The following is a 25,051-nucleotide window of genomic DNA, read 5'->3' on the forward strand; positions in this document are numbered from 1 at the left end:
AATGGTTTAGTCGTCTTTCACTTCCAGATCCGGTCCCATATTGTCTTGCAGCTGTGATATCTGCTATCATTCCAAGCTGGGACACACTATAGTGATCCAGCGCCCCTACAGAAAATCTGTCTCAACAACAATACCCAACACCATGATACTCACCATTAATCATAAATTCTCACAAGGCCCATAGATAACTGAGACAAATATTGGGCAACTGAATCATGTGACTTAATTAATCGGAACTATTCATAAACTATTTACACATTATATACAACTGCAGTTTATCATCATCATAAAATATAACGGTAACATCTAATTAAGTCACTTAGGTAAATGGATCAACTGATGGTAACTAGACTAAGAATAAACAAGACCAGCTTGTCATCTCAAATCTAATTTATTAATTTTATTATTAAAACCAAGAGTATTTTACAATTGGAAATCTTTTTATTAGCAATTTGTAAGCATCATTTAATCAAGGTAAAGGCATATTAGACTGACATTTCAAAACAGATCAGTTTGTAAAGAAATAAAGCAGTAGAGGTCTCATTCCCTAAAATCTATTACCCTGTCTAACTCATCTAAACCTAAAAGAAAAAGTCAGCTATCCTTGCGTGTCAAAAGTCCGACAGCACATCACGCTCTCCGGGAATAAGGAACGAGCCAGCAGACCTCCTCTCATGAGGTCAGGTTTTATACCTTTTCTCTATCTAAAACTTACTAATTCTGCATTCCTTCAACAAAATCCATGCTTCTAATTGGCTGTTTCACATCAGTCCATGGTTAGGTCATTCATTTCTAACCAAGTCCGGGGCACATCATAAGCCCTTATTGTTCTTAGATTTACCATCCTTCTAGCTTCCTCAAAAGAGCAACAATTGTCCGAATGCAAAGTTCACTTCCTACTCTTGGCAGGCTTTCCAGGCTTTTTGTCCTTGGTCCTACCAACAAGAACACATTCTTCTTGACCATAACGCTTCTGATTTATTCTTTATTTAATCAGCAAAAGAGAGTTCCTCTTCCTGCACGTGAGTGAAGGCTTCACTCTGGTCAAGTTTCATATTTTCTTTCAGTACTGCCAGCCATTTTCTTTTGGGCCCGTTCGAGAACTAATATTTAAACAAACACAAAACTTTAATTAATTTGAGTAATGAAAACTATTCTGTTACCCACCCCCTTTGCTAATGTTAACCCATTAGTTTATGTTATCTAGCTTTAAGCAAATATATGCAGAGTTTTTATTTACCATCTTCTTTTTAGGCCAACAGGATTCTCCACAAGCCTTTGCCACATATAAGACACGACATAGACAAAAGCACATTAAAATAGGCACATGCCATTACTTAAACAGCCGCAATTAATGTTGACAAAATCAATAGACAAGGTTAGTTTATTATTTTTCAACGTACTTGCAAATGCAACATAGAGCATATGAATTAGTCCCGTGTGTCGTCAATGTATTTTAATCTAGGTTGATTAGTTAATTTCATGCATAAACTTATTAATACAATTATTTGTTATGAAAGTTTAACTTCGCGAGTCAAAACATAATATATTTCTGAAACTCGCTTCATCAACTGTAAGGCAGGAAGTCTAGAAGGGATAAACCTCCTCCTGATTTTGGAGTTATTAGTATCTTTAATCTTAGCTGGCATCTATACCAGATTAAGTGCAGTGTCTGTAATTTGTGCTCCTGGAAAAGGGACCTTGTCACTGAGGTCAGATGCATTAAAAAGGTAGAGGCCGCTCAGAAGGACAGTCACCTTGATTGCATTAATTCTACATTGCCAGGAAAGAAACGTTGGAGCCCGTCTCCGGTATTCCTAGCAAATAGATATTAGGCGCCGCGGAAAACTAGCAGTGTAGCGATGGCTTAGTTTGGGGGCAACATAGATGTAGATGCCAAGATATTTGATTTATTTTCTGGCGCATTTAAATGGGGTCTGGATGGAAAGCAAGTCACATCACTGTGTGGTAGGGTAACATTTAAAAAGTAAGATTTACTAGTGTGTGTTTTAAAACCTACCACTACTTCATAGTTTTTAAGTTGTTGAACTAGGTGTTTTGAAACTGTGGTGGAAACTTGCCCTTCACTAAAAGAAATGAAGGGCAAAATAATAAGGTTTGTGTGCCTCCTCCTGGTTGAACTACCCAGAGCCACTCCCATTGTAGACCAACCCAAACACAGTCCATGGGTCTTTCTCTTCCCGCAGCTGGTGAAGGTTGGTGATAAATTGCACACGATTTGGGGAGTGTGTTTGCATGTTTTAATGTTCTGCTTTCTTCTAATGGCTTATAGGTTCAGACTTCTTTCCTGCCAAATCAAGCGGATTGGAACTATGAATAAGTGTCACAAAAAAGCAAACTAAATGGTGACATGGGGAGGCCTTTGCGAATGCCCCACCTACCCCAGAATTGGCCATTTCCTTAATATATAGTATGTGCACTTTTAGAGATAATCTAGACTGAAGGGTTCCCCAACCTCTTGTGCAAGATTACTACCAGTGGCAGCCTCCGTGCATCATGAAAGATTTTGTCAATTTGGAATGCGTCTTCATGAGTAAAACAACCATAGCGGCAGTGCCCCGGCACCATGGTAATAATCTGGAATACTTTCCCCCGTGCCACATGATTTTTCAGACTTCGGCTTTAAGTATATTGTAGAAATTCAGCCATTTTTTTCAAAACAACTTTTGACTACTGAAAATAAGCACATTTGCATCACGAATATACACTCTTAATTTTGGTATTCATGTTCATTTCAAAAAGCAAAAGCTTTTGATTTAGTAGGCTGGGCTGCACACAGAAGAGCTACTTCCGGGAGCTGGAGAGCTCCCAGCAGCTCTCAGCTGCTCGTTGGAGAAGCCTGATGTGGCTAGGCTGAAGCTCGTTAGTTGGACCGGAAACTCCATATAAAGCAGTACCCTTCATGAAAGGGCCAGCTCGTGACATCGAAAGCAGCGCTACAACTAGGAGGAAAACGACCAGAACACCCATGGAAACGTGAATGTTCTTAATCTCGTGGGGGGGCGACTAAAACTCCAGGACGAGCCCACTGTGATTCACACGATCTAAGTGATGGAGAGCGAGGAAATATCATTTGTACGGATCTTGTAATCCGAATTCAGTAGTAGATCTAATATAACCTCGCCGATTAAAGGTTCTCAAACAACAATCCATGTACTCTTTCCCATATTGACAGTTTTTACAGAACCTTAAGCATCCTGCTGTTGAAGGCTACTAATTCTCAGGGACAGGACCACAAACAGTTAGCATCTATAGACGTTTTTGAAATGTACAATCTTTGCTTTGTTGCACGAAAATAAGTGACCGATGCTGAGCTTTAAACCATTCAATACGGAATTCATATGGCTGTTATTAAAGTAATTACATTACGGCTAATCATTTTAAAACAATTTGTTAGAGCAATTACGAGTGTTCTGAATATACATGGCCTCTCGTCAGTAGTCACATTTCTGGTGCTCGTAAAGCATTTCAGCATCAATATTGATTTGATTTCTCCCCGGCGATCACCCCCACCTTCCACTAACCTGTCCTTCCTTGGCAGTTCGGGTGGACTGTTCCCATGAGGCACAGAGTCAAGACTGATTTGCATATGGCCAGGTCTGAACTGGGATGGCATGGTGAGCAAAAGAATGATGGATTTAACCCAGATCTCTTGACTGGGGGTGAATGTTTTGATGTGTTCTGCATTCCTTCTATCAATTATGTGTCTTTTGCTTTCTTGCCCTAAGTGTGCTGGGTATGCCCAGGGTCCTGGGCTCACTGTGCCACTAGATTCAAGCTATCTTGGCTGAATAGGGGTGAAACCTCGAAACCCGTCCTAGGATGCTTGTTTCCGGGCCAGGGAGGATCTGGCGTGGTAGTTCGGGCTGGACTGTTCCCATGAGGCACAGGGTCAAGACTGATTTGCATATGGCTAGGTCTAAACTGGGGTGGCATGGTGAGCAAAAGAATGATGGATTCAACCCAGATCTATTGACTGGGGGTGAATGTTTTGATTTGTTCTGCATTCCTTCTATCAATTGTGTGTCTTTTGCTTTCTTGCCCTAAGTGTGCTGGGTATGCCCAGGGTCCTGGGCTCACTGTGCCACTAGATTCAAGCTATCTTGGCTGAATAGGGGTGAAACCTCGAAACCCGTCCTAGGATGCTTGTTTCCGGGCCAGGGAGGATCTGGCTTGGTAGTTCGGGCTGGACTGTTCCCATGAGGCACAGGGTCTAGACTGATTTGCATATGGCCAGGTCTAAACTGGGGTGGCATGGTGAGCAAAAGAATGATGGATTTAACCCATATCTCTTGACTGGGGGTGAATGTTTTGATTTGTTCTGCATTCCTTCTATCAATTGTGTGTCTTTTGCTTTCTTGCCCTAAGTGTGCTGGGTATGCCCGGGGTCCCGGGCTCACTGTGCCACTAAATTCAAGCTATCTTGGCTGAATAGGGGTGAAACCCCGAAACCCGTCCTAGGATGCTTGTTTCCGGGCCAGGGAGGATCTGGCTTGGTCGTTTGGGCTGGACTGGTCCCATGAGGCACAGGGTCATGACTGATTTGCATATGGCTAGGTCTAAACTGGGGTAGCATGGTGAGCAAAACACCCCAATCACCTTCTGGTGTCTTTTCCACCCCAAATGTCAGTTTTTGCATTTGTTTCATGCATGTCTAGATCATGCATCTGGTCTCCTCACCTCACAGACGGGATGTGGGCTGAAGACCGAGCCTGGGAATGGGTGGCCATTGATTTGGAAAATACGAAAGGGGCTTAAGGAGCTACAGCTCCAAGTCAGCAGTTGGGGGAGTGAATTTCTGTCCTTTCTTTACTAGCAGGATTGCATCAACCAATCCCTATCCACTGGGGTTGCGGTCAGATTTAGGGCAATATAGCGCCCTATGTGGTGCTGCGCCTGGCTGGCTCCATCGTGGGAGTGGCATAAGATATGCTATGACCCATAGGAGGGAAGGCCACACCAGTGCTTGTTGAAAATATGGATTTGGGATTATAATGGAGTGCAGCAGGGCTGCCCCCTCTTAATCTTTTCTATTTCACGTAATGTAACCATCGGCACTTGCTGGGGGTGGGCCAGGGTACTGGTGGCCAAAGGACTGCCTTCACATCAACACAGCTAAAAGGCCCTGTACCCGGTGCACCACAAGGCACCAAAATACTACACTCCTGCTCCACAACTCCTCAGATCAAAGCCCTTGTTCCTTTACACACAAGCCACACCACAATGCTAGCTTCTGCACCCCTCACGCGCCTGCAGTACACTCTTCTTGGAGGTAGCACTAAGGCAGCAGATAGGGCATGAGTATATTGGTCCACAGATACCAGGGAGGGAGGATCTTCAAAGACTGAAGCCTTACTTGCTTCGGCCCAGACGTCCGTGATCAAGCATGGTCACTCTGCTTGGAGACGTACCACCCCGAGACCTGGCATAGAGCATGGAGGGAGCGGAGAATGGTGTTGCTTGTACCCGTGGTCGCTGAGTTAGGACTGCTGAGATCAGGTGCACAGTCCGACTGGACCACCCAGAGTTCTTCCTTCTTCATTCACGACAGTTTGATTTAATACAGATACATTGTTGAAGCAAATGGTGCAATAATATGTTGAATATACAAAATTGTCAACTTACAACGATGGCCCAAGCAGTATAAAGACCATTTGGGTAACAAAATATGACTTCCCACAATGTAGAAAGTGCTAATGGAAGAGTAGACCAATCTGTCAGTGCCAAAAAATATAACCTAGTTGTTTTAACCCAGGAGCCATGTATGCAAGATGGAACTCATCAGGGCAAACAAGTGCAAAACTCACTGTGATAACTAAAAAAGTACAGAGCAGAACAGTTGACTACCCCGTCCAATGACATTCAGTGTGTAGTACTCTCCTTTTCCTCAAAGATAAAAATTGCCTTTATTAATGTTTACTCCCGGCCTGTTAGCTTTAGTCAGGAATCTGAGACATTAGACCAATTGAGCCTCTTTGTTCCCACAGTTGATTTAAGCACATGGTTGATTGTAGGGGGTGATTTCAACTGCCAGTTTGAACCCCTCGTTGATCCAAGTAATACCATTCCGAGCAAAGAGGACCTGCAGTGGCTAATCCCGGATCCACAAATTCAACCCATCAAAGCCTGGTCCCTGCTGGCACTTCAAATTAATTCATTTAAATTAACTCACTCCTTAAGAACTTGCAATTGCCGCACAAAATCGGACATCCCTGGGAAGTTAACGTTCAACAGATTAGGTCAATCGTCCCTGTTGGATTACATTTTAGTGGAGACCAGGTCATGGCAAAGGGTTTGGGATTTCGCTGTCCTGATGTGGCATGACAACAACCATAATGCCTTGACCATGGAAATGGAGATACTTAATCTGGGTTACTCTAATTCTAAGGCCACCCGCACACCCCAAGGCAGCGGATTAATACTCTCAAATAACTGAAGGAAAGTAAAGTGGGCCAAATACAACAGGCCCCTGATAAGATGGCCACAGTATACCAATCAGTAATTCCGATTTTACGTTAAATGTGGGAGGCCACACTTGCAGATGGTATTTCACTAACCGCAGAGAGAGTTGCAAAACTGCATGCAGAATTAACAGATAATCTGGCAAATGTATTCTATCCAGAGGTACCTCACAAGGCGAAAAGATGGCCCAAACGATCTTGGTTTAATGCTATATGCCGAAAGGCTAGACAGGCTCTCCTAAATGTCATTAAAGCGAAGGATAAGCATCAAACTAAATTGAATCTGTGCTGTATAAAGACCGCATCGAGCAAGCAAAAAAGAACTGGGAATTGGACAGATGGGAGTCTCTTAAATCTGCCTTATCCAGCAAACATATGAAAGTTTTTTGGACTACAGTTAGTACAGGTGTCAGTGAAGGGAAGACAGCCATTGAGCTGAATATAGCATCTGAAGTATGGGAGACACATTTCCAGGCTCAATATACCACCAAGGAAGCCATGGGACAAACCGATGAAGTCTCCACAATTCCCCTGGGGCTCACCCAGGAGAGGGTCCCAGGGATTACCATGTCTGAAGTGTAAACTGCAATTAACAAGCTTCCTTTTGATAACGGCCGGGTCTAGATAAATTACCAGGAGACCTCTTTTGGGGGGGGGAACCAAACCTATGGGGACCGTACTTATAGGCTTTATTTAATGCTATCATGAATGGCATGGTGCTCCCTGACACCTGGCTAGGGGCAGAAATCGTCCCTGTCCTTAAAAAGGGCTCACCTCTTCTTCCAAATAATTATAGGCCAATCAGCCTGATCAATGTTACCCAGCGATTGTTTGCACAGGTCCTACTTGACCGCCTCCAGGCATGGATGGAAGAACAGTAGATCTTGTGCCATTACCAAGCCGGATTCAGAAAATACACCTCCACTGTCAACCAGATATTTAGACTCTAACTTCTTTTCTGGAAAACGGTGATAGTAGAGGATGGCAGCCACTACTTAATATTTGTGGATCTGAAATTCGCTTTTGATCTCGTGCCCAGGGCCAAACTATGGGTGTATTGAGAGACCTGGGGATTCCCCGTACCTCCTTAGTATTTTGATGAGATTGCACAAAGCCAAGTTTGTGCAAGTGAGGTATGGAAAGTGTGGTGAATTAACCGCCCGCTTTTTGCTTAATAAATGGGTACGGCAAGGGTGCGTGCTCGCACCTACTCTATTCTGTTTATTCATCAATACACTGGTCGACCAACTCAAAGGTGAAGGACAATGATGCTCCCAAGTTAGCATGTAGTAATGTCCCAGCTATGATGTTTGCAGACACTCTTTTACTTTCCAAGTGGCCTATGGGAATCCAGCAGATTCTTAGTAGCTTTGTTGCCTTCTGCAGAACCAGGGGGTTGGAGATTAATACACAGAAGACCAAATTTATGGTCTTTAATCCTGCCAACAAGTCCCGCTCTAACACCTGTTTGAATGGCACCATGCTTGAAAGAGTGGTTTTTTTTACTATTTAGGTGTCACCCTGACCAAAAACCTGTAGTGGGGGCCGCAAATGGCCAAAGCAAGCCTTAAGCTTGCACAGATTGTAGGAGGAATTGCAAAAATGTATAGAACTTCCACCCACAAACCAGCCGGCCCAATAGCTGAGATTTATAAAGCACAAGCCAGGGGTGCTACATTATACAGGGCAGAAATATGGGGGCATTGTACCTCTGCTAGTCTGATTAAGGTAGAGAACAACTTCATGAGGAAGTTGTTAGGCCTCCCCCCAGTACTCCCCTCATCCCTCTATGCCTGGATCTGGGCATTAGGCCCATAGGGGAAGAGATCGGCCTTAGACCCATAACTTTCTGGCAAAGACTGTGAGTGACCCCGGAACTGGCCATTTATCAGTCTTGAGCTTAAAGAGCTATTGAGTTTACTGGGTATTAGTAAAATACCCTGGTTTGTATACATAAAGGATGTCTGTCCTAGGTTGGGCAAAGCAGGCTTATGGAGCAACCCTGAAGAATCATGCCCTTTACTTTCCCGGCGTGAAAACTTGCCGACATGTAGGAAAGCTTGTCCTCCGGTCATTTGACAGTCGATTTAAAAAAAATCAAGAACGAGTACATTATAAAACCCTTCCTGGATGACATTCAACCAACCCTGGGAAGGAAATTATACGTACAGTTTAGATTTGGGACTTTACCGCTCAGTGCCTTCTTGAATAAATGGTCCAAAACTCAACATGGAGGGTGCCCTGCCAGTAACTATAAGGAAGAGACAGAGTTGCATGTCTTTTTTTCTGTCCTGGTTATAAACTACCAAGACAGCGCTGGCTCATTCAACTCTGCAGGAATTTAGGTTTCGTACATTGTGCAGAGGCATTTAGAATCCTAAAGTACGACACTCATGCCCCTATTGTTTTTGCTGTATTGCGTTTTTTAACTCTTATGTGGCGTGTTCGTTGGACTTTTTTAAACAGTTACCCCAGCCTTAGAAAATAGTATTGTTTGTACCTTTTTAATCATTCCCTGTACTTATTCATTCCTTTTTAAAGTTTTTATGATAACACCCGTTGATGAAATAAGTTTTAACCATAGATCGAATACACCGGTTTTTGTTTTAAGTGATTCCCAGGTAGTTTCATTTGAAAGGGTTGAGTTTTGACTTGCCTAGGCTTATTCCCTGGAAAATTCTAAAATGCACTTTATTATTGTTACATTTGTCATACTTTACAGTTATTCACTGGGACACTTTTTAGCCTATACTGTTTAAATTAACTAGTTTTATGTATATGTATTATCTATGGTTCACTTGTGTATACTCCTTTGGGAGGAAAACATTTCTTGTCTGTTTATGTACATCTATGGCCCATGGGACCGAAATAAAGTTAAGGAATGGAAAAAAGTACAGTCTCCTAATCTCCTACTCTAAAGGAGAGGTAAGCCCCAGAATTGTGTATTAGGGTACATGAAAGAATAACATGCGTCACTTCTTTCATGTAGTGATTTTCTATAGAGCTTAGAGTGCTTGGAAGCACAGTGTGAACATAAAGTATTGAATAAACAGGGACGTATTTATGCAACACGATGATTAGAGGGCATTGGAGAATGAAGAAAGTGAGGAAGGTAAAGAGGGAAGCTTGTAGTCGGTTACCTTAAGATACTAGATAGTCATCGTACAATAGTGATTGAAGCAGTACCAATGAACAGTAAATGTAGGTGAGAAATACAGGAGAGAAGAAGTTGCTAAAGTTAGTCTGTTCGCATGCTTTACACATTCACTACATTCACGAGTTAATCAAAACCACCTTAAAATCAGAAGTGACGGTGGAATTGTTTGATTGTGATTAAAGGTGAAGGTTGAGAGCATCGTAGACATTTGAACCCTAGTCTCCATGTTTTCCGTCTCCATGTTTCACCAAGGCCTCTATATGTCTGGCAGAGCCGGTCTTACTGATAGGAATACCATCAACCCACACTTCCACTGGCATGTATTATGGTTATGACTGGAAAAGCTGGAGTCTTCTGCTGGTGGGTATCCGTAGATGTGCATTGTGGACAGTGAATAAAGACTGTGACAGGAGGGACCTCAATGGGCCAACACAGCTAATGTTTGAGGCTCTTCCGAAATACATTTCAAGGTTAGAGACACATTTAAATCGATCTATAACCAATGCGCCGATGCATGAAATGCGTCAAGATGTTTAAATAAGACCACAGCTCATTTTTTGGTGACTGATTTCATCCCCAATATCCAGCAAAGCCAACTCAATTCCAGTGCAGGTCCAAAAGCACTCTATTAAAAATCCAGGCTTTTAAGGTAGTCAAGATGATTGTCCTTTCTGATATGCTTGTCTTAACAGAAATACCCCCTGTTCAGCAGCTTATTGGCTCTCTTCTTTGTTTCCAGTGCCTTGTGGTGGGGGCAGGGCCCTGCGGCCTACGCACCGCCATCGAACTGGCCTTACTAGGGGCGAAGGTGATCGTGGTGGAGAAGCGCAAGTCCTTCTCTCGGAATAACGTGCTGCACTTGTGGCCCTTCAGCATCCTGGATCTGCGCGGCCTTGGGGCCAAGAAGTATCATGGGCGCTTCTGCACTGGGACTCTGGACCACGTCAGTGAGTGATGGTTGCAGAAGGCACCATAGATGTTTGGATGGGGGAACTTGTGCGCACCAGAGCATGTCGGGTGATGTGATGGGTAGAAGAGAGTCTGATCTACAATGCATAAAAATGTTTTCAAGGAAGGATGTCTGGGAACATCAGTGTGACTGCTGGTAGGCTAGGAAGTGTAATTGTGGAGGGATAGGTTGATCAGAAGCCAACAGGAATGTGCTATGGGGTGGAATTATTTAAGTGACGATGTAAAATGAAAGGCAGCTTTTTATTTACTGCGTGATACGGGTCTTTGCTCAAGTGCGCCCAGTTTTAGCAATGGGGTGCTTATGGAGATGGTCACTTGCACCTAGTTTATTCACATTGTGATTTCAGGAATGGAAATTTATATCTCCAGTGTCGTCCAACAAATGAACCACTCACCCACACGGTCTCTTGCTTACCTAGTAGAGTGAGTGATGCGTACAATGGTGAGGTGAACGGAGTAGGTGCTTGTTGATGGGATCTGGAATAATTATTCAGCAAAGTCTAAACATATACTGTTGCTGAATTCTGAAAATTAGTATTACTTTGTTTGGTGTTCTCCTTATATCGCCATTGCTCCCTCTCTTGCCCCAACTCACTTCCTCACACATTTGTTGTCTCAATCCTTTATCCCTCAAAATTGGATTTGTTGCCTTATGTTCTCCTTTTTTTGCCAGTCCTTCCCTTCGTTTGTTTCCTTTTTTCATGCCCTCTCTTTTCTTGATCACAGGTATTCGTCAGCTGCAACTCATTCTCTTGAAGACTACGTTGCTCCTTGGAGTTGAGGTCTTTGTAGGCATTTCATTTAAAGATCCAGTCCCACCTCCTGCTGAAGTAAAAAGTCCGGGTGAGTCAGTAATTGGTGATCGAGGAGGATCTTATGATGTGTGTATATATATATATATATATATATGTGCACTGTTTATTTTGACTCCAATTCCTCCTATTCCACCTCTTATGATTGGTTTCTAGAAACATTTTTTTGGGGGAAACATGCCCAGAGCAAGGCGCTCAGTTTGGTGCATAAGACTTGTTATGATTCTCAGCCCACTTTCTTGTACATATGCTTCAAAAAGATAGGCCAAAATGCATGTCACAGTCAACCTTCAAACTTTTGTTCGCATTTCCACCATTTTGCTTGACAAAATTTCAAGCGGAGCTCTAGAACGCCCAGCTCAGATAGCCTGTAAATGAACTCCTTATTGGGGAATCCAAAACTGCTGAGGACCTGGCTGCTTTCTCCTAGGTTGCCTTTCTACTATTATAGTGGTGGCCCACCTCTCTCGCTTCTCAAACATTCACGCAGCTCCAACCAGATTTCCAGGGTGCATGCACAATCCATAAATGCCCATTACATCGGTCTGTGCCCCAAGAGATTGAATTGAGCTTCCCCAGGCAATCCAGTCCCTTCTGAGCCACTGCATGGGATGAAGGACATCACAAGACATGTTCATTGTTCTGTCTCGGCAAGGCAGAACAGTATAGTAGTGCTCCCTCTTCTGTTTCTCTGGAAACCAGGACTGAATCAAGTATGCCCTCAGATGCTCCTCTACCCCTGATGCCTCTAGTTTGAGGCATTGAGTTTGAAAAATACTGCTTGTGCTGGTTTCACCTACCTCCTGGGTGTATGTGAGTTTCTGAGCACGTGAGTTTGATGCGAGGCCTTGAGAAGTAGCCCCAGAAGGTAAGCGCCTGTAGGTGGCACATGTGACCATGCAATTCACTGCTGCAGGAATTTGTTATGGTGATTATTTACATGCCACTGAATGCCTCAAAGTTCTGAGAAGAGATAAAAAGGAAAGGAGGAGACCAGATTGGGGGTAGTGAGGGAGGATCTAGAGGGAGCTTTGTGGATTGAGTTGTCTTTTACAAAATGGTGTGTTTTACCAGATGGAAAGGGGTTACTGCCTCTCTTCATGTCATTGGGACACCTTGTGTCAGGTTCCAGGCTCTCAGTTGTCAATCTAATGTGTTTTTGGAGTTGTAGGTATGGATTGCCTCCTGATTTGTAACTGAAAAGCCCATGCCTGCATGGTGTCTTGATGACCTGAAGCTGGGTGGTGACTCTAGGATGGCGCCGTAGAGTGTTGTAGGTAACCAGTCTTCGGATCTCACTGGCAAATTGGGCTAGAAGGAGCTAGAGGTTTAAGGGGGTTGGAAGGAAGGAGAGGGCCTTGATGATTGGAAGGTGGTAGAAGTTTGGTTTATGGGGAATGACAGTGAATAGAATTTGGGAATAACTGTTTGAAATCATTATATAGTATTCAAGAGATACTCTGTTACTCTGACAGGGCACACTTCCTCCTCTCTCGTGCTCCAGTGTCTGTCGCACTTCTCCCACTGCTTGTCACTGATTTTCTGTGTGTTCAGAATTAGGACAGAGTTGGAGCTCTCCTAGGAGTCATTAAGGTTTGTCTTGGCACTGCCAGCTCTAGAGTGCCTTGGATTGGACCTTCAATGTTCAGTACCTCTCCCAAGGATGACTAGCTTACCACTTTGAGGCCCTCTGCTCTTGACCAACTGGAAGCCTGAGGGAAGCAAACACACAGTCTTTCTCCTGGGTTGTTTGGGGTGAATGGAGCCATCTGCACCAATCACTAACAACTGTTGGCATCACGGGGGCAGGACTTTAGCCATTTATTGATGGGTAGATAAGACTTTTCAGATTAGCGAGCTGGGCAATTGAATGTTTTCATGCAGAGTTATTCAGTAAAAGAAGTTATGGGGTTGTTAACCTCATTTCTATTGCCATACCTCTATCCGCAAGGTAACAGCTAGGTTTAATTGGGAATAGAGGGTGTAAGTGACACAATCAGCTGGTATGGCTGGAGAACCAGTATGTCTAGAAGAGGCAACACGAAGGAGGGAGCATGAGTGCAAAGGAGATTGAAGGTACAGCAGATAGCTGGAGGAAGTGGCTAGTGGCAATTAGGTAGGCATTACAAATGGTAGAGGCCCAGAAGGCCCAAGAAGGAGATACTGAACGGGTGATGGTAGACCCAGAAATGTGATCTACCGAGTATGTTCAGTCAGACATGTGAAGGATCCAGGAGCTCAGTTTTTGCTGCAGTTTATATACCCATATCATTTAAGCGACCCGTTCCACAATATTTACCCAATGTCGTCTGAAGCCTGACAAGTGAGACTCCATCAAGATACAACTGCGTCTCCATTAAGAGACAACTGCGTCTCCACAGTTGTGTTCACCCCAGTTGGGCGAGAGGTAGCCTGTTGTAAAGTATACAGTGGTTGTACTTCAGGGGTGTTGGGTGTAGGTGGGCCTGACCTACCACTAATACTTTGTTGTTTCCTTTGTACAGGAAAAGGCTGGACTGCCTCCTTCCAGCCCACCAATTCCTTTCTCACCCAGTTCCAATTCGATGTCCTGATCTCAGCCGGAGGAAGCAAGTTTATCCCTGACGGTAATGGGTTCTAAACTGTTAGAAGATTCTCGCATTCATACCAAGACTAGACTATCTCAGACAGTGTCAAGTTCATTGATGAGGCAAAAAGGAGATTTGGGGGAAGCTGGGCCAGTAAAGACTGGGTTTTCAATGAGCCAATGTTTCTTAGGCGTGTCCAATGCAGTCCTGCAAAGTCTTATTCAAAATGAAAAATTCTCCTGGACCGCTATATATTGCCTTTGATGGAAAGAAATGTATATTGTTACTATGCAAATATAAGATAAAAAAGAGAAACTGCTCAGGAGCGTCACTTGAAAAATACAAAATGGAACACTACGATTTGTAGCTAATCCCATACGGAAAGGTTTCGTGAATCCGGCAAGAGTTTGCAAGCTTGCTGTGTGGTTGAGCTCTGCGCGATAATTCTTGACTGTACGCTTTAAATCGGGGCTCTAGATGACATTTTAGAGTCCATATTTCACACCCTGCTTGTGGGATCCGCATCTTGCTGGGTTTGACGTCCATTGGCCATACTTTGTAGATGTGTTCTCTTAAAATGCTTCGTTCCTACTTCGAGAAATAATAAAATAATACATTGTCAAAGAGGTTAGGTAGTGCGGACAGTGAAATGGTGCCGTTCCTCTACTTCCCGACACAGTGGCCTAGACTGTGGCATGCCAGGCTGCCACAGACCCTTTTTTATAATCTTTATTTTTGGTATTTTGTGACATACAGAAGAAACAAAAAGAAAACATTGCAAGCAATACGAGTGCCGCACCATGTATAGGAAAACATCAGTTATTGAGACATTTGTGTGACAATAGCACGTAATATAAATATACTATATAATTTCCCTAAAATATTTCAACGCAATAGCCGAGAGGTTTCTGTACCTAAAATATAAGCATAGCATTCATAAGTATGAGGGAATAGTACAATATATCTTCGTAGGTAAGAAAGGTAAACATTTGCTCTTGAGTAGACAGTGCTCTATAACAAAGTAGTAATTACACCCTTTCCTCCTCCGTCTGGACAATGGGTTGGGACCCCTCCCTTTTATTGTCATCCTCTGTGCGCAGTAGATAATCATGTATGGGCCCCCAAGTATCTTTTGGCCTGGACGTTAGTGGCTGCGTCTCTGCATAGATACCAGTCTGTTTCCGACAATATACAATTCCCTGCATCTATTCCTTAAATTTCGGTACTCTCCCTCTCCCCCATCGACACGCTAGTCTTCGCTTGACCAATAACATAGCGATGTCTAACAGTTTTCGACACCCTCTGGGTATGTGTGCAGTGTAGCCCAATAACATGATCGGGGGATCTTTGTCAAATGTTATTTCTAGCATATTCTCAAGGGCCTCATGTACCTGTGTCCAGTACTGGCTATGGCCGGGCACTCCCATGCCAGATGCAAAAAGCCAGCTCCTGGGCGTTTACATCGCTCACAACAATCATTATCTGCAAGGTGAAACCTATATTTCCGGCAGGGGTGTAATGTATCTGGTGCAGAAATTTATAATGAATAAGCTTGAATCTACAGCTAGCCGATATGTTTCCTGTAAGTCCACAGCAGTATCCCCACTGCTCATCATTAATTTCTTTCCCCAGATCTGTGCTCCAGTGTACGTGAGCTGAGCCTTCTATCCCTTGTCGCTGTGCCCTAACACTACTATATATATCTGACACCGGTGTGTCCCATCAGTGGAATGCAGCATAAAGTTTAACGGAGCCAGACTGGCTGGTTCCTTAGGGAAGTCTGGTAAAACATTTCTCATACCTTGCCTTAAGAGCATTTAATAAAAAACCTCCAGTGGTGTGAGTGTGAGATCCTTAAAAAACAGAGTCATAGATCGAAACACTCCCTCCAAGAACAAATCACTCCACGTGGCAATATTAACACGTCGGCACATAGCCTGGTACCCAGTTTCTTGTAGGAGTACTAGCTGTGGATGATAAGTTAGGGGCATGCGCAGTGCATATAACAGTGTGACCTGTAAGATCTGTGCCATGCGCCGCCAAGCATCAATCGTGCACGACACCGTCGTGGGTGGTGTCTCCGATATGCGAACAGGTCCGTGTATAATACCACTCAGGGGGTATGGTCGAGCTATCCAGTCTTCCGCAGCAAGCTGGGGCATGAACGGCATGGGTGACATCCAATGAAAGGCGTAATGTGCTTGCGCACTGATATAATAGGCCTCGAAATGGGGAATATCGAAGTCCCCCTTGTCGTAGGCTTGCGCCATTACAGCCCATTTGAGCCCCGGTTGCCGTCCGCCCCATACCAAACGAATCAATTCCATTCGTAGTATTTTTTTTAAAAAAAGGCACCTGAGTAGTACGGAATATTAATAAAGAGATACAAAAAAACGGGGCAATGCCACCATTTTAATGAGCGAGGCTCTACCAGCCAATGACAGGGGTAAGGAAATCCAATGCGTAATACTTGCAGCCAATTTCATAATGGCGGAAAGAATTGGGATTTTCCCCAGTTTATATTAACCCCTGATAGCCTACCAAAGAAAAAAAACTCCCGCAACAGGGCATTTAAGTTTTGTTGCGGGTTCTGTAACATACATCGGCGTTATATCATCTGCGTATAGAGATATAGAGATTTGACGCTGGAAGCATTTAAAAGCGATGTCTCGATGAATCTGTCGTATTCTACACGCTAACGGCTCTATCGCAATAGCGAAAAGGAGTGGGGATAAAGGACACCCCTGACGAGTGCCACGCGTTATTGACAAGGACGAAGAGAGATAGCCGTTTATAAGCACTTTAGCTGTAGGTTTGTTATATAGGAGATGCATCCAGGAAAGGAAAATAGCAGGGAACCCCATTTTCTGTAAAACAGCAAATAAATATCTCCATTGTACGGAGTCCAGCGCCTTTGAGGCATCGAGAAACACAGCAGCAACCAGAAATTCCGGCGCCACAGTTTATATTCAGGAGAAAAGGGTTTTCAAGTTGTGGGTAGTGGCTCTACCTGGAACAAATCCTGATTGGTCCAGGAGTATTATTTTCGTCATCAGCAGAGACAATCTATTCGCCAATACCTTGGCTAAAATTTCCGTGTCACAGTTAGTCAATGATAATGGGTGGTATGAATCACAGACCCCAGGGTCTTTATCTGGCTATAAACAGAGATGTGATCACTACTTTGCGCATGGAGTGAGGAAGTATCCCTATCTCTAAAGATTCTTCGAATAACTTCCTTAACACCGGAGCCATAATGTCTATATGATATTTATAAAACCCTGCTGGTAGCCTGTCAAGTCCCGGCGTTTTACCATTTTTAAGGGACATTATCGCTTCTCTTATCTCATCAAGATCCAAGGGAGCACTTAAAAAAGATCTATGAACATCACTCAGCCAGCAGAGAGCAATCTCCCCAATGAAACCTTCTAGGTCTACCTCACTAGTGTTTTGCGTGGTATACAGGTGCGTGTAATGCGAGGTGAAGACATCTAGGATGCTGGTGCTATCCCAACACATCCCTCCCTCCGTACTGGTAATTTCCAATATATTAGTGCTACGTCGGGTGTTCTGTGTGATCCCAGAAAGAGCCTTCTCGGGCCTCTCCCCTTCACCATACTTCCGTGCCAACCAATATCGTCCCCGGAATTTGGTTTCTCGAGCAGCTTCCTCCTCATATTTAGATAATTTAACCCTGAAGTCTTTCTGTGCGTGCCCCATGTCCCCACTTTGCATATTTCTCTCCAACCCATTCAAATCCCTTTCCAATGTGCGTATATCCCTTAACACCCCGAAACTCTTGACTATGCAAAACCCTCGAATTGTGACCTTAAAGGCCTCCCACACAACTTCAACACTGTCCACTGACCCTTTATTGCGTGGAAAAAATTCCTTGATTTCCTCCCAGAGTTCTTCCCTAAAAACGGTGTCCAATAGGGCGTTGGGCTGAAGGCGCCTGGTCGGTCTAGACCTATCATACCCAGGGATTTGCAATTTGACTCGAACAGGACAATGATCAGAGTATGTTCTGGCCAGATGTGCAGCCTCAGTCAGCCCGGTAGACAGCAAGCAGTAATCTAACTGCGCCCAAGTACCCGTGTAAGATGTGAAATGAGTGCCTTCCTTGCGCTTAGGATAAATGTGTCTCCAGCTATCTACCAGTCTCCCCTCCTCCACGATACCTTGCAACACCTCCCTCGCCTTAATTTTGTAATGTGCTACTCCATCTGCTCTATCCTGAGCCAGTATCATTGCCACGTTGAAATCTCCACCCCATAGGATGTGCGAGGAACCAATATTCACTATTTTGCCCCATATCGTTGTAAAAAATTCTGGCGTGTCTACATTCGGGCATAGCAATTGGCAATGTTAACAGTTTCATTACACAGTCTCCCCCACAAAATGACATATCTCCCAGACGGATCTGGTATCTGACCAAGGAAAGTAAATGGTACATTCTTTTTATTAATCAATATAGCAGTACCACTAGCATATAAGGAAAACAATCTGACATTCGTCCATCTACTAGCAAATGTATTGCGAGAGTGAGGATGTAGATGCGTCTCTTGTATAAGTGCCACCTGTACCTGGTGTCCATCCAAATATGCTAGTATTTGTCTACTTTTCCTCATCATTAAGCCCTCTGATATTCCAAGATAGTATCGTTGGGGCAGAATCATTCCCTTCTACAGCCATGTACAGTTAAAAAAAACTACATAACAATTCCACATCATAGGAAAGTATCACAACTTGCTCCGCAATTTGTCTGTCATTGCCATCACATCTCTTGCACCCCCGCATTGCTTGCCGTAACCTTCCCTTGCCCCATCCATCCCCCACCCACTGAAGCATCCCAACCATGCCAGTATGTCTCCATCCCCCCCCCTCCCAAAACTCAAACGTTGTATAATGCAGGAGGGGTATTTCCATTGGGGTTGTCTACCATGTGGCACACTCAAACCTTGCCCCTACGCTGGAAAACGACTGCATTAGTCAGTGCCCAACAAGCGACAAGGGTGTCCGGTTGAAATAGTTAGCGTGTTTCACCAGCCCATAATATAGATGGTGAGCTTTCAGTCATTGCCCTGCAACTTGATCCGGAACATCATAAGCAAACTATTCATACAGATATCCAACATAACAACAAAGACAGCATGACCTTGCCAATGAGACGAACTCTCACACTTTATTTTTTTTTTTTATTTTTTTTATTTAAATTTTTAAAACCTTTATTGTAAAAAGCACACAGCTATTCAGCCTAACATCCCGGAGGCAAGGCAGCATAGTATAGAACGGTCATAGTGCCTAGCGATTCTTGTCAGGACAATGCAGGTTGTTTTATTAATTTTTTTTTTTAAAACAAAAACTTAAGCAAAGCGCCCGAGGGCGTGAAAAAGGCAATGGAAATGAAGAAGACCACTAGTCGGTAGGAGGCGGAAGGAGCTGGAGAAGTTGTAGAAAGAACTGAGACAGAATGTAGCAAAAGCGGGGGGGGGGGGAAGGAAGAACAGGAGAATCAGTACAAGAGTAACGTAGCTGTCGTCAACGTCTATGGTGACAAGCGTTCATCTCGTGGCAACGGTGCAGGTGGTAAACACAAGTCCCCTCTATAGGCATTCCAGGCACCCCATACCTTGTTCCACGTCTGAGGCCGCCCCCTGGCAGTATACACAGTCTTTTCGCGCAACATACACCAGTCCATGTTGGCCTTCCATTGTACCACCAGGGGGGCCACATTAGAACCCCACCTCTGCGCTATGTCCCGTTTAGCGACCATATTGCCCAGTGTGGCCCATCGGGTCTGCGCCGTATCATAGTCATTAGGCTCCCAAACATTCAGGAGGCACCTACGCGCCTCCGCCGCTAACTCCACTCCAGTCACCTCCCGCATCACTCTATGAACCCTCTCCCAATAAGGGGCAATAACGGGGCACTCCCACAGTATATGAAGAAAGGTGGCAAGGGCTCCGCAGCCACGGCGGCAGAGGCCATCCGGCGAGAAGCCCATGTGCACAAGCCTGGGGCCGGTGACATACACTCGGTGAAGGATTTTAAACTGGACCAATCTCAGACGCGAGGAAATGGCTACCTCCTTAGGGGAGGACACAGCACTCTGCCAGTCCTCATCGTCCAGTTCCAGCCCATCGGCCACCCACTGTTCTCGCAAGCGCTGGAGGAGGTCCACCTGAACGTTGATTAGTTTCTTATAGGACAGAGAGATGGCGCTATCAGGCATATGCCCGTCCAACACCCTGTCCTCCAAAGGGGAACTCTCGGGGATGTCACCCTCCTCCGGCCTGGCGGCAGTGATTGCGTGCTGCAGCTGGGCGTAGCGGAAAAACTCCGTAGCACTCAATTTATACTCCGCCTGCAGCTGTGGGAAAGTCTTGACCACCCCCCTGGAGAGCATGTCCTCAACCCTCGAGATGCCTATGAGATCCCACTTCTCAAAGCCCTTGGTGTGCCAAAGCTTGCCCAAAATGTCGGAATCAAAGAGAGGGGTAAATCTCGTCAGCCTGCCCTGCCATCCCTGTATCTTAGTGACCGTCCGCCACGTATGGACCGCCGCCTTGGTCGGGCCGGTGAGGTTACGATCAAAGGATCTAGAATATAGGGCGCGATAGTAATTGCCTCCGTGCAAAAGCCAGCGGTCCATGGCATAACCGGGGTTGTCCACGGGACCGTAAAAACCATGATTGATGGCGGTAAGTTGAGAGGCCCAGTAGTATCTCCGCACGTCTGGTAGCGCAATGCCCCCATCATACCATGGCATGGTGAGCTTCCGAGCAGCGACACGGGGTCGGCCGTCCCAAAGAAGGGCACGCTGCAGACTCTCGACCTCCCTGAAGTAGCGGGCCGGGACAAGGTCCTGAGTATTCTGCAAGGCATACAGGAACCTGGGAAGGGACATCATTTTAAATAACGCCGCCCGGCCCAGTAACGAGAGAGGGAGCTTACGCCAACTCTCCACGTCCCGCCGCAGACGGTGGAGCGGGGGGAGCAAGTTGTGGTCATACCTTGCCTTAGGGTTATGTGAAATGTAAATCCCCAAGTACTTAAAGCCTTGTCCCGCCAGTTGGATATTACAGCCTCTGGGAAGGCGCGGCGTATCGCCCTTGAGGATGTAAAGGGAGGATTTGGCCCAGTTAATAATCAGGCCGGAGTAACGTCCAAACAGCCTGAGCACATCGCACGCCACGATAAGCGACTTGCAAGGGGAGGTGAGATACAACAGGATGTCGTCCGCGTACAGGGAGACCCTGTCCTCAAAGCCCGGGGACCAGGAGATCCCATGCAAGTCAGGGTGCGAGCGCAGCATCGCCGCGAGGGGCTCCAGAGCCAGCGCAAACAGAAGCGGAGACAAGGGACAGCCCTGTCTGGTGCCTCGCTGAAGTGCGAAGGGAGCAGACATACGACCGTTCACCGTAACAGCAGCCAAGGGGCTAGAATAAAGAAGTCGCACCCAGCCCAGGAAGCCCGGCCCAAAACCAAGTTTCGTCAGGACTGCCCACAAATAATTCCATTCCAAGGAATCAAAAGCCATTGTGGCATCAAGGGAGGCCAGCACCGCCGGTTCAGTGAGGGCGTGAACTCTGGCCATAACGCCATGCAAGCGTCTCAGGTTAAGGGCAGTATTGCGGCGGGGTATAAAACCGGACTGATCCGGGTGTACCAGGTCGCTAATAACCCCGACCAATCGATTAGCCAACAGTTTGGCCAGGATCTTGGGTTCGGCGTTGAGGAGGGAAATAGGGCGGTAGGACCTACAAACATCTCGCGGCTTGCCATCCTTGTGAATAACCACAATAGTGGCCAGTCGCTGGTCCAGGGGGAAGACGCCATCCTCACGGGCACGGAGGAACATGTCTTTCAAGTGAGGAGAGATCACGTCCGGCCGGATCTTATATAGTTCAACCGGTATGCCATTGGGTCCGGTCGCTTTGCCCGTACGCAAAGCGCGGATCGCCAAGGCGATCTCGTCCGCAGTGATGTCCCGGTCAATGTCCACCCTGTCCTCCTCAGAGAGGCTAGGAAGGTCTATCGCCGAGAGGAAGCCAGCCGAGTCGGCCTCGGAGCGATCTGACCCGGAGGTGTAGACCCCCCGGAAATAGTCAGCAAAGGACTCGGCGATGGCGCTCGGATCAGTAACCACCACTCCGTCATCGCACAGGATCTCCGGAACCACTCGGCTCGCCATCTCCCGCCTGTCCAGCCAGGCCAACAATTTACCAGCCTTGTCCCCGACGTCATAAATGCGGCCTTGCTGTTCTTTCGCTAAGAGCAGAGCTGCATTCGTAGCAAGATCGTGATACTCCGATTGCTTCAGAGAGAGTTCATGCAGGAGGGCGGGTTCGGGCTCGGGCCCCAGACGGGACTCGAGGCCCAAGACCTCCTCCTCAACTTGCAGGAGATCCGCATCACGAGTTCTTTTGGCCGCCGCGATGAGAGCCAAGGCCTCACCCCGCAACACCGTTTTGAAGGCCTCCCAAAGGGTGACCGCAGAGCCCACTGAGCCAGTATTTTCTGTAAAATAGAAGGCGATGGCCTTGGCCAGCAGCGCTCGCATGTTGTGGTTGCGGAAATACCAGGGATTTACGGCAGCCGGGCGGCTGGACAAAAGGACACCGAAGTCAAAGGAGATCCACAACGGCGAGTGGTCGGAAATGCCTCTTGCCAAAAAACGCGCCTCAGAAATGGCAGGCGATTGCGCCGCCAGGGTGAGGGCATAGTCCAAGCGGGACAGACTTCCATGGGCACCGGAGAGGAACGAAAACTGGCGAAGCGCCGGATGTAAAAGTCGCCAACAGTCCACCAGACCCATAGAGTCAAGGAAGGTCGGCAGCCACGTTTGGGAACCCGGAAGGTCTCTCGGTGGCTGACGATCCAGGGTACCAGAGCAGACTGAATTGAAGTCCCCCCCTAGGATCAGTAGGCCCGAGGGCAGAGACAAAATGGCGCCACCAAGGTCCCGGAAGGTGCTAGACTGGAGACCAGGGGGAACATAAACCGACAACAGGGCCAGGGAACGCCCCTCCCACCTCCCCGCCACAGCTGCGTAACGCCCCCTATCATCTAGCAGGGTGACGTCTATCTCAAGCGGAAGGGACGCACGTACAAGGACGCCCGCCCCCCGGGAGCCCGAGGAGAACCCAGAGTGGGCGACCATTTTATAACCCTTGCGATTCAGGGCCCTACAAGAGTTGCCCACTAAGTGCGTTTCCTGCAGTAAAACTACATCAGGCATGTTCCTTTTTATCAGCTGGAGCACCACCCCTCTCTTGACCCTATCACCTAATCCATTGACATTCCAGCTAAGCACTTTTAGTTTCCTACCCCCCATCCCCAAGCAACCCGCCCCACCCGACTCCGTTCGACCCGATCATACATTGTTCAACAAAACACACAGTCCATTGCCTCAAAGAAGAAAAAGAAATAGAACAAACAAAGAACAAACCCCGCGAAATTGCACCCCCCACCCTGCACCCCTGCATGTGACTAAAAAGCCCCCCCAACCAGCAGTGTGCCTGTCGCCCCATAACTACTCTACAAAAAGACACCCAGGGGAGTAAGGACTCTCCGCGAACTCCTCCCGCCACCCTCCATGTATTGACAGTAAAGATAATAAGGCAACTAAAAGCAACATTGGATAGCCCCCGAGGCAAGCAAGAGAGTCATTTAGTCACCCATTACAGAACCAAGTCTCATGGGTCCGGGCCGCCAGCCGCGCCACCCTCATGGTCCTCCTGCGCTTCTCGGCGCGGTGGTAGAGTGTCCAGCCAGTCACTGACGTTCTCGGCGAAGTCGAAAAACAGTGCTCGGCCCTCGTATTCGATCCGGAGCTTGGCAGGGAACATCATAGAATACTTAAGGCCCAGGTCCCGCAGTCGTCGCTTCACCCCAGAATAGCTTTGGCGCTGTCGCTGCACTGTCCTGGTGAAATCCGGGTAGAAATGGACATCAGCGTTCTGAAATTTAAGAGGGCCATGGCGCCTGGAGGCCTGCAGGATGGCATCCCTGTCGCGAAAGTTAAGCAGCCGGGCCACGATAGGTCTAGGCGCCACGCCAGTCTTCGGCGGGCCACCCGGTACCCGGTGGGCACGCTCCACCGAGAAAAAGTTACTGAGGCCAGGCGGGGCAAGATGTGTTCTGATCAGATCTTCAACGAGGAGGTCCGTCGCCGCCTCCTCCGAACCCTCCGGTACGCCGACAATGCGGACGTTCTGCCGCCTGGCCCGACTTTCGAAATCATCCAGCCGCTTCGCGAAGTGCTCCGCCGTCCTCTGCAGGTTCCGGACCTCCGTTTGCATATCCGAAACGTCTTCTGTGAGACTGGCCGTCTTAATGTCCAGATTCTTGACCCTGTCATTAGTCTTGCCCAGGTCGGCTCTGATGAGGGACAGATCAACGGCCATGCCATCCACCTTGTGTGTGAGGGCTTCATGCTGTTGCTGCATGTCTGCCCGGAAACTAGTGATGGCTCCCAAAATGTCGGTCAAAGTGGGCTCAGAGCCGTCCGGCGAGCCCGAATGTGGGATGCCCTTGGCAGAGGGACCTGTAGCAGGTGGTGTTTTCAGCTGAGTGTAGCGCTCAATCCGATTCTGCTGTTGTTGTTGCGGTTTATTGCGCCCTCCTCTATTAGACTGCTTGTCGAGGTCCCCCTTGCCCGCCATGTTAGGTCTCAAAGAACAAAGGGCTATGCCAGGCAAGTCCAAGCCCAGAAACCCGGAATGGTGTCCGGGACGTCAGCGGGAGACAGTTCCAGGTGCGCTTCGCCGTCCAACCAGCACCGCTGTCCAGCACACTTCTCCGGTGACAAAAGCAGGCTGGCACTCTGCAGTTCAGCAAGACGTAGTAGCGGAGTCCGCAGAGACAATGGCACCGAGCTGGCACGGAGTCCCACTCGACGTAGCTCCGCGTAGGAGACACCGATTTGAGTTCTGAAAACGGTGCTCGCCTCAGGTAGCCACCAGCAACGAGTATCCACCCTCGTGGATCAGGATTACGGGCAGGATAGTTGCGGAGGATCGGAAGGTCCGCGGAGCTCCGAGCTTACGCGGCCAT

At 46.8% G+C, this 25,051-nt stretch overlaps 1 protein-coding gene across 1 annotated transcript in view; it reads left to right on the top strand.

Moving 5' to 3' along the window:
- The window catches only part of LOC147712542 (F-actin-monooxygenase MICAL1-like), a 372,964-nt gene that overhangs the window by 93,598 nt on the left and 254,315 nt on the right, over window positions 1-25,051 (top strand). Inside the window, exons 3-5 of the mRNA XM_086923247.1 lie at window positions 10,379-10,586; window positions 11,338-11,454; window positions 13,928-14,029. Coding sequence (XP_086779373.1) covers window positions 10,379-10,586; window positions 11,338-11,454; window positions 13,928-14,029 — 427 coding nt within the window. The remainder of the gene's footprint in view (window positions 1-10,378; window positions 10,587-11,337; window positions 11,455-13,927; window positions 14,030-25,051) is intronic.

Source organism: Lissotriton vulgaris, chromosome 5 (genome assembly GCF_964263255.1).
Source record: "Lissotriton vulgaris chromosome 5, aLisVul1.2, whole genome shotgun sequence".
NCBI classification, from domain to species: domain Eukaryota; kingdom Metazoa; phylum Chordata; class Amphibia; order Caudata; family Salamandridae; genus Lissotriton; species Lissotriton vulgaris.